The sequence below is a fragment of the Bombus impatiens genome, unplaced genomic scaffold (assembly GCF_000188095.3).
Source record: "Bombus impatiens unplaced genomic scaffold, BIMP_2.2 scf_0276, whole genome shotgun sequence".
In the NCBI taxonomy this organism is placed as follows: domain Eukaryota; kingdom Metazoa; phylum Arthropoda; class Insecta; order Hymenoptera; family Apidae; genus Bombus; species Bombus impatiens.
In genome coordinates this window covers 77840-88266 of record NT_176695.1, presented here as the reverse complement: position 1 = coordinate 88266, position 10427 = coordinate 77840, and the positions used below count along the sequence as shown (strand labels likewise).

Sequence of the window (10427 nt, the reverse complement as noted above, 5' to 3'; positions counted from 1 at the left end):
GGGTTAGAATTTTCTTTGAAAATGTACTTTTAGGAATAGTTTAGACCCTTTCAAAATGTAAGAAATAAAAAAAGTATTATGTTTTAAAATGGACTAATCGATTCCGAGGAAAATGAAAATAATTTCAACCTGCCTAAAAGACGGCGAAGAAATATATGCGGTACATCAGAATCGGAATCGAAGTGAATTGAAGATAATACCAAGGACGCCGATTGCAATGTAACATGGACATCTAAAAATTTCAAGCCAAAAATCCATCCATTTTCCTCAAAAAATTCGGGAGTAGGAAAGAAAATACGCAGATCCTCACCAATTATAAATTACTTTGAGCTATTCATTTCTGAAGAGCCCGTACAGTACATTGTAGATGAGACAAATTATTATCGGACTCAGAAAAATTTGAAAATATTGACATTCTCAAAAATAGCTTAGAAAATTATTTTAAAGAAAAACAAGAGAACTTTTATCGAGACGGAATAATGGCCCTAGCAGAAAAATGAGAAGAAGTTCTACAACCAGAACTACCTTAACATATATAACATCTCGAAAAACGGCACGAACTTAAGGGATGAGCTAATAATAATAACTTGGAATCCAGGAAAATACGACAGTAGAGAACTGTAATGTTTTTTCGCGTTGTCATTGTTGATGGCACGTAATAAAAAACTAACAATACAAGAGTACTGGACTAAAGATAAATATTTACAAAGCAGTATTTTTGGCGAAATAATGTGCAGAGATCGCTATCTTTCATTTAAGGTTTAGGAAAACGTTTACACAGCAACCACGCACACTGTGCGTATTTCTGGCGCGCGTTTCCGTTCAGTGACAGAACTTCGGTGAACTGGACTGCCGAAGCGAAAGGGTCAAAAATCAATTTGATAGAAACGATCAAATAAGAGCACTTAAACTACACTCGTAACACTCACTGTAACTGCTAAAATTCGTCGCCAAACCTAATCTAGTTGCTATCAATAGATCCGATGGATGTTACTTCTATAGAAGACGTGGCACTAACACAACTAAAATATCAATTTGAAAATTTGTATTTCAGTGTTTATATTCGACCAATTAAACATATTTGGCTGGGAAAATTGAAATATTTGAACTAAAGAATCCTATTGTTAGGTTTATTTAAATGTAAATAATTGCTTAACAAACCTATGCACGAACAAATTTGCAAAAGTTCCTTGAAATTATTTAATAAAACTATAGAAACGCTGCCTATTCTCCGATTTCGACGAATATTGGATATGCGTAGAAATTAATATTTTAAACCAGTGTAGTGGTACCGGCAGTTTTTCACGAATATCTCGGAAACTAAGCGTATTCAGCCCTTATATATACAGCAAAAAGTTGTTAAAAATATCGACCTCTACAGCATATCCAAAGATCATCGAAATTGGAGGGTGGCCAGTGTTTCTACAATTTCACCAATTGTTTAATTTTAATATTTGAATTTAACTTTCTGTACTTAAATATTTTAATTTTGTCAATATTTGTATTTAACCAATTAACCAGGTAACTGCGTTTGACGAGTATAGACGTCAAACAAAAACTTTATTTCGATGCGTTCGACGTGAATACTTGTCGTTGCTTGTATTTATTTACGTACTCCATGACCTAAGCTCATGAGAAATTTCTAAAACTAAATTCAGCAGTTAACACATTATCGACAGGCAATTTTACTGAGAATTTATTTCATAGCACCGGCTGTTATTTCGTAATAGGATGTGGAAGTAAAACAATATAATAATAAATAATAAATTTTATAAATAATAAATTTTTTTATAATAATAAATAAATTTTATACTTTAATAAATTTTATTTATTATTCAACTTTTAATATTTCTTTTTCGCATGATAAAGAGTGTAACAATCACCTACGAGTTTTCTGGTTTGGCCCACCAATATCAGTAATCCAAGAAACTTCTTTATTTCATTAGTGGTAACTTCCATCTATGGTGCCGTTTTTTGCAGAGATTTTATGTAACTCTTTCATTTGAGAATGGTACAAATTGATTTGCGTAACGACTAAATAAAAAAAAAAACAACTGTCAAAGGATAAAGCCGTTATCTCACTGATAATCGACGCATCACCAAGTTCAATAGTTGCACCAGGAATGTCTGAATAATTCTGTAAACTTGGTGAAATAACATGTTCGTTCCACTCTTCTTCCAATTCGTACTGATTCTATCTGATTCTATTATAACTATCTGATTCTATTATATTCCTTTTTTGATATTTTGGTGGCCTAATATCAGATTTACTATCTTCTGATACAGTATCATTTTCCAAGCCACCACAATTTGATTCACAATCACTTCAACAATCAGATAAAACATCCGCGTATAATTCATTGAAAGATTCTTCATTGGTTAGTTCCGTCATCGTTGACATTTTTTTACAACAAAGCACGCAACTTGACGGATCTTATAAGCGAGAGAAACAGCTTGAGGTATGCTGACCAACAATTGCATTGTATCATCTCTAACAGTGCACTGAGAAAACGACGCTGATGCGAAAAAAAGCGCATCACAAGTTTACTCGTAGCTAGTCGGCAACGTTTGGCCATGAAAATACCATTTAAAACACTTTGACTGCCACGTTCGTCATATATGACCGGCCACGGTTTCTTTTCTCCTGTGACACCACGGTGGTCATTGGTGACCGGAGCGCTTGAACTTCTTACAATTGTAAAAATTGAATGAAAATTGACAGTTAGGGCATTTTGAATATAACCGATAAATAGAAGATTCTTTGAAATAAAAAGTGCGCCATTGAACAATTAAACATTCTTATTAGAACATCGATAAAAAAAAAATGAGAACAGATCTTGCATCTAACGGTGCACTATGTTTGCATCTATATCGTTGAGGGGTAATCTACGAATATTATTATAAACACACCTTAGAAAATAATCGTAAATGCTGCTTTACAATCGTATAATTGAAGTTGAAAGTGTGCACATACCTTACTATTATATATAGAATGAGCAAATACTGTTTACTAATATCTTGTACACGTTTCAACAATATATTCTGGAGGTTTTGCTTATATATAACCGATAAATAGAAAATACTTTGAAATAAAAAGTGCCGCATTGAACAATTAAACATTCTTATTAGAACATCGATAAAAAAAAATGAGAACATATCTTGTATCTAACGATACACTGTGTTAAAACACTTTAAACATAAATGTGGTTCATCGATACAATCTGGACGATAGGTGGTCACCTTTTTGGTCCGATTCTTAGCAATTTTTGATCCTGACTGTTTAACATTTTTTTTATAGCACTCTCTGCAAAATTTTCGTGCCAGATACACTTGCTCTTCTTTCTTCTGCATTCCGTGTCGCAATCTTTGTCGAATAAGTATGTTTGACGGCTCTGATGAATGGCACTGTGTAAGCTGCATTGCCAGTGCCATTCTAAAATCTGATACCTTGATTTTTGTGTTTGTTGCTTGTTTATAGAGTATAATCGCGTTCGAAATTGATGTATTTAACAATAACTCTAAAGCTAATTTGATATACCACTTGAGAGTTCTTCTATGTGATGTAGAATATGCTATCGTTTGATCCGATAAATCTACAGCACATTTTCCTCTGTTGTGATCTACCACTACCATTGATTTATCACAAACATCATTTTTTTTTTGCGGATCTGTACCATTTCAACCGAATGTTTCGTCGAAATCATAAAAACGTCTCGCTTGTCTTTCCACCTTACTATTATATATAAAATGAGCAACTACTGTCTACTAATATCTTGTACACGTTTCAACAATACATTCTGGACGGTTTGTTTACGACGAAATAACAAATGCGAATGATTTGTTGAAATAAACGAAACCTTGTTATAATATGTCGCTATCAACTGTTACCAAGGTACCACGATGGTCACCCATGACCACCAATAAGATAAATGGTCCATTAGGGAAGAATATGTTTTACATCATCAATTTATTATTATTTTGCCATTGTATGCTTTGGACAATAAAAATACTCCCGTGGCGTCCTCAGCGAAACATGTGATTTTGACGTGGCAGTCAAAGTGTTAATCTGTTTCAATCTTCGTCTTACTGTCAGATGATATTCGTGATCCATTTTAAACTTTCCAAATGTATACAAAATCGCCTATTATCAGTAACATAATACATAATAAAGAAAGTTATTTAGCAGCAGTTTCGTAACTGTAATATAGAATTACTAACTCGAGTACAAATAAAGTGATTGTTAAAAATTAATATAGTTCAGTAGCAAGGAAAGAAAATAGAGTATGTTTCATTTCGACCAATTTTGTCACAGCTGAGAAATAGCTTGTACGCTCCCACGTTTGGTAAAGGTCAAGCAACCGCAGGTATTGTTCACGTCGTGTTTGTTCTAAAATCGAACTCTTTTTTTTATAATTTAATATTCTTTGTTACGGAGAGCAATCCATTTATTTATTTATTTATTATTGTTTAGTCCGTGCCTTTCGGCTTTGGACGAATTTTCGGTTTTACATCTCTTACATCTAATTCTCTTCTTATATGTCTATTAAAAATTAATATATCGATACTCCATTGATTTCCTAGGAAAATAATTTGAAGTGTCTGTATCTAAAGGGTACATATATTGGTAATGGAACTAAACTGAAAGACAGGCATTTAAAATTAATTTAAATGTCCTCTTTTTATGTTAATAAATTTTATTAACATAATCTCTTTATGTTTATCATAGTTACTTATTCGTAGATTTGTTGTCCATCCAGTCGAAGGTAGACTACGATGATTACTTAAAACTGCGAAAAATAACAAAATAAGAAATTAAACAAATGATCCTCGTGTAAAATTATTAAACGCTTTGATCTCCCTTTAGCCTGTCAAAGTGCTAATTCGTGACCGGTCAACAATGTGCTAACTAATAAGACGTGGATATTTGATTTCGATCGATCGAAGTATGGAATACTTGAATTAAAAGATTCTGCTTAAACTTAAACAATTACTCGTCAAACTCGATAACGCTTCATCAAGTTTTCGTATTCCTGTATTATGACACTCGTCACGTACGATATAAAACAGAGTTGCCAGTTAGGGAATAGGTAAATGGAACAAAAAAGATAGTCGTGTCGCAGAAGGTTCGTTGAAAAGACGGGCGAAGAGAACGAGAATCGTAAGCCGGTCTTTCTCGAACGCTTAGCGTGAAATTGCACGGCGTATTCATTCGCGAACGATTCAGCTCTCAGGAGAGAAGGGGCTTCCCGATTCCTTGTCGCGAAATGATTAACTTTCGACGAGATTCCGCTTAATTCCACGGCTGTCTGTTAGAAACAATGCCAAGCTTCTTTTTCTCTCGGGAAAACCGGGCTATTCCTTTACTGAGAAATCCGTGATTTATGAGGCAATAACGAAAGATATTTCCTGCGTTGCGATTCAGGTGACGTGGGTGCAGCAGCCAAGCAAGGACTCGTTTCGACTACTCACGGTCGGTAGGATCCTGTACAGTGCGGATCAGCGGATCAGCCTCAACTTCCGGTAAGTGAAATCAACAAAATACGAGAGATATTTAGATAGATATGATGTATTGATAATTGGCACATGAAAATTGACATTGGTATTGATTTCGATACGGGATATGAAGTATGGTAAAATCGTAATATATTAGGTCATCCCATAAGTTCGTGCCGTTTTTCGAGCGGTTATGTGTTATCTTTTTTAAACACCTATGAATCGTTGTCTTAGGTGTTTTCAGAACATTTGACATCTCTCGAACTGTCAAACTTAGTGATTTTTCAACAAGATCCCGAATTTTATCTTCGTCTGTCTGAGGAGGACGCCCGGAGCGTTCCTCGTCTTCTAAACAGAAATTCCCAGCTCTAAAACGTTGGAACCACTTCCTACAGGCGCCAGATGAAAGCGCATTTTCTCCGTAAATAGCACATATGTTTTCGTGGCAATTGTTACAGAACTTCCTTTCCGAAATTCATATAACATGAGATGTCGAAAATGGATACTCATTTCACTCGTGATTTTTTACTGTTAGAAGTCACTGTGTTCGCTATATTACGATCTTATACCCACGAAAATCTAGCCTATTCTCGATCAGCTAAGCTCAAGTGCATTGGTCCCTTATCGCCGTATGTTTATAAATCGACATATGAAATATATACACAAAAGTCGGCACGAACTTATGGGATGACCCAATACATAGTCCGAACAGGGCCGGCGCAAGTCAGGTTCAGCACGTTCTCCGGAACCCGGGCCCGTGGTCTACGAAAATTACCCAATTTAAAAAAATCAATTTTGTTTAACTTTTTACAGAATGATGATACCATTGACAGATGCAAGACATTTTTTTAGTAGCGATGATTTATCATAGTTTAAAGGAGTGAGAAAAATCATCAAAGTTCAATGTAATTCCATAAAATCCTCATATCCTGGAAACTACTTTAGATAAAAAAACCCAAGCACTTTCAGAAAAATGTACTTTTTAGAGAAATTAAAGTACATCAATAGTTTTTTGCAAAAGTCATACATGATTACAGATTTTATACATTCATTGGATCTTTTGCCCCTTAAAAGCGAATTATGGATGCGAAAAAATAGTACTTGGATTTGTCTAAAAAACTGCTTATAAAAAATATATAATATGTAACATGTTACATGTGTAAATAAATAATTTCTCGTTGTAAAATTTAAGTGTAGGATTTGAAGGTGTATTGAGGCCCCGCAAAAGATCACGCAGGCCTGAGGCTGAACCCGTCTATTTATATGAACCTGTCAAAGAACAAATTTATATAGTAAGAGTTCGTTGAGTTTCTCCAGTATTTGCCATTTTCCATATAATAATAGCAGTTCGTGCTGAGATAAGCGTGTTGAATCGGCAGGATTCATTTTATTAAACAGCTAACTGGAATTTTAGTAAAATAGCTAAATGTTAAAATTGAATTTGTATTTGAAAATTTTAATTTCAGTTCAAATCTAAAAATTTGATCTTTAAAAGTTATATTATACATTTTCGCTATTAATTATTTTCTAAACAAAAATCAAAGTATAAACGAAAGTATAAACATTGTCACGCGTGATATCTATTTTAGGAGAACAAGAATATTTTGCATTCGTATAGAGAGAAGACAAAATTTCTACGATTTCGTGACAGTGGAAATGTGATTGAACTCATTACTAGTATCGATAGAAATTTCTATTTTTATCGATTTCCGTTTCACGAAATGCTATAAAGTCGTGTAGCTGGATATTTCTCGCTTTTATAGGTACGCTATAAAAGTCGAATACATCTAAAAATCGCGTAACGATATATGGACGAACGAAGTTTTCCATTTTTTGATCTCACAGATACCCGAGCAATTGGAGATTACAAATCCAGTACGCAACTACGCGGGATTCCGGCTTATACAAGTGTCAAGTTGCAACGCATCCGCCGCTGGTTAAAACGATTAACGTCGTCGTCACGGGTGAGTGATCTTTTGAAACTGTATCCGCGATTAACCGCCATTGTTTTGCTTCAAAACTTCCTTTCTCGTGCGTGCGCTGTGAAACAATACGCCGTTAAATTGTATCGTCGACAGCACATTGATAAAAAGAAATGACACAAGGTACTAGAATATTTTTTTATCATATTCTATTCTATTCTGTCATATTATGATCATCTCCCGTGATATACTGAATTAAATGAAACGAAAGAAAGACTCAACCAAACATTTTTCCGAGCTACCCCTCCTCTAAACACAAACACCATTTCCAATAAAGGAAAATCTTTTCATAAAACCTTCCTGTTGAACCCTACACAGGGTTTTTCTCATCTTCTTCCGTGAATCTTCCCCAAATAACTGCAACATAATTAAGACTCTTCTGAAGATCCAAAGAGCCCCATCCAACGTACTTCCTGTATCCACTTACCCCATCCGTTCGCCATGTAATCTTCAAGAAAACAATCGAAAGGTAAAAGTAAACAAAACCACGTGCGCTCGATTCTATTCTCGTAGCAACGAGATGAAGGAAAGCATTCTTCCTCTCATCGTCTTGTTTTATTTTACCCCACAATTTATAACGAAGGGTTGCAGGAGAGCGCCCTATCCACGTTAACCAATTAAGGAGCAATGCGTTCGACGCAACATTTACAATATTTCCAAACAATTTACCTTATTAAAATTTGTTCACTAACATCGTAATTATGAAAGGAAACTCGCTCGATACTTTTTTCGTCACTGCTTCCTCCACCTGGATTTTACAATTTTGTAAAATTTATCCACTTGCGCTAGAAAGACGTGCCACGCACGTCAAGATGCTTTTCGTCGCTGCACGCTGCACGTCGGCTAACAGTTAGATCGTTCGTTTGTCGAGCTACAGTTGCAGAGTGCACGACGTCACATAGTCATCGATATCTTGGAAATATTTCAGAATAGATTATTAACAAATGAAAGGCTATTGTTGCCGTGAGTATTTACGCATACCGTGTAAAATTCTTTATGTAAGACCCTACCAACGCGCTGAGGCGCTACTTAACGCTACAACTATCACAGCAGTCAAATTGACTGGTTTTACAATTTTACTTTAAAATTCTTACTTCATGTTATATTTTTGTCCGCAATGATGTAATGACTTTCGCAACGATAACTAAAAGAATAACATAATGGATTTTATTTTGTTTTTTGTGTATTCAAACTGAAAATAATTTTGTATCAAGGCTACTTATACCAATACCAGTCAAAATATAAAAGGGTCCTACAATCTGTTTGTCGAGCCCCAATTAACCAGTCTCTTCGTTTTGTGCAACTTGCCATACTTTTTTTGAATTTTTACTGCGTATCATTCGGTATGATGATATCAATTGTCAGGAAAATTCCGGATCGATAGCCAGGTCGCTAGATGCTGACACTAGAAATACCACATCAGTGAAAATGACTGGTTGTACAATTTTATAAATATGTCAACCCTCGTTTAGGAATTATGGTCCCACGTGGATTAATAACACAAAAAATGTATTACATAACATGGAATTTCTTCTTTAAGAAAGTAGTAAAGCAATAAATATAAAAGTATTCTATTTTACGTATTTTTTAAAAACCAGTCGTTTTAACTGGTTTTGGTAGAAATAGCTTCGTGTTAACTATCGGTAGTTCTAGTGTTAAAAGATTGCACTCGCAGACGCGGTGAGGCGTGTTATATTGTAGTGCACGACACGCGCAACTGTGAGTTTATTGGCAGCGCAAGTGGTTAAAGAAATTGCATTTACAAAATTTTTCTGATTTTGTAATGTGTAATAACTTATAATAATTTAAATTAATATGGTTTATGATATTAAATTAATATAATTGATAATAATTTAATAAACGTAAAATAAAAGTAATTTATAAAATTATAGTTAATTATTACGCAATGTTTAGTGGGTTTCGATAGAGGGAGAAAAAGGACGAGGGAGGGAAAGAAACTTGACCGAGTCGGAAGAATGGTTCTCAGTTTCCTAGCGACATTCGAGACGAAGAAAGGGACGTAGCGGGTCACACAAAGGAGCAAAGGGTTACAGAGCAGGTTTCGCGTGTCCCAATCCCCTTACGTCGCCAATTCGGTGCAATGGAAACCCGCATTTCGTCGGCTAAAGCGCCTCGTGGCCGGTAATCTGATCTGATCCGAAGAGGGGCCTGGTCGGTGAACAAAAGCCGCCGTAAGGACGAAGTAGGGCAGAACAAACCCGGATAGACTGACATTGTTACACGACTCCTTCTCCTCCCTTTTCTCTGTCTTCGTTCGACCATCTGGCGTCCCTGTTGCTCTCCCTAAATCGTCAAGCCCGACGTTTTGTCGTATCGCTGGAATTTCTTTGACCTCTCTTGCTCCAGGAACGATCTTTTTGGCCCTCGTGGGTATCTATGCGGAAGAAATATCTAACACGGGATGAAATCGATATGGGACACGCTCGTTGACTCATCTCGATCAAATAAGTTTCACAGGAAACGATTTGTATGGGGATGATTGATAGGGCTTTCTGATGGAGCATAGTTTCGCGAACGACGCCATAGATCGAACTACTTAATTTATCAGGAACCATGGAAAGAGTTTCTTTTTTTTTTTTTGGTAGAATTTTTACAATCAATTCTCATTGAGAATTATAAGTAAATTTTATTTTGGCGTGGTACTGTAACTTGGATTATATGTGTTTATAGAATGTTTGATTCTAGTTGAGTCTACTGCTTAAATCTAAAGGGTAATGTCTGTGGAAAGAGTTCTCACGGAGACTTCTTTGATCATTTCGTTTTTTCATTTTTATTATTTATTAAAATTACAATCAATTCTCGCGTTGAGAATTTGCAGTAATTTTTCTGGCGTAGCGCAGTAACATGGCTAATTATTTATAATAAGTTAATACTTGTTATAGATAAGTATAATTTGTACGTAAGTATTGTAAATAAGTAGATGTTACTTAA

General features: G+C 35.2%; 1 protein-coding gene across 1 annotated transcript in view; it reads left to right on the top strand.

Moving 5' to 3' along the window:
- LOC100748844 overlaps positions 1-10427 on the top strand; it is a 403660-nt gene that overhangs the window by 319534 nt on the left and 73699 nt on the right. Inside the window, exons 6-7 of the mRNA XM_024367091.2 lie at positions 5423-5520; positions 7339-7457. Of these exons, the coding sequence (XP_024222859.1) occupies positions 5423-5520; positions 7339-7457 (217 nt within the window). The remainder of the gene's footprint in view (positions 1-5422; positions 5521-7338; positions 7458-10427) is intronic.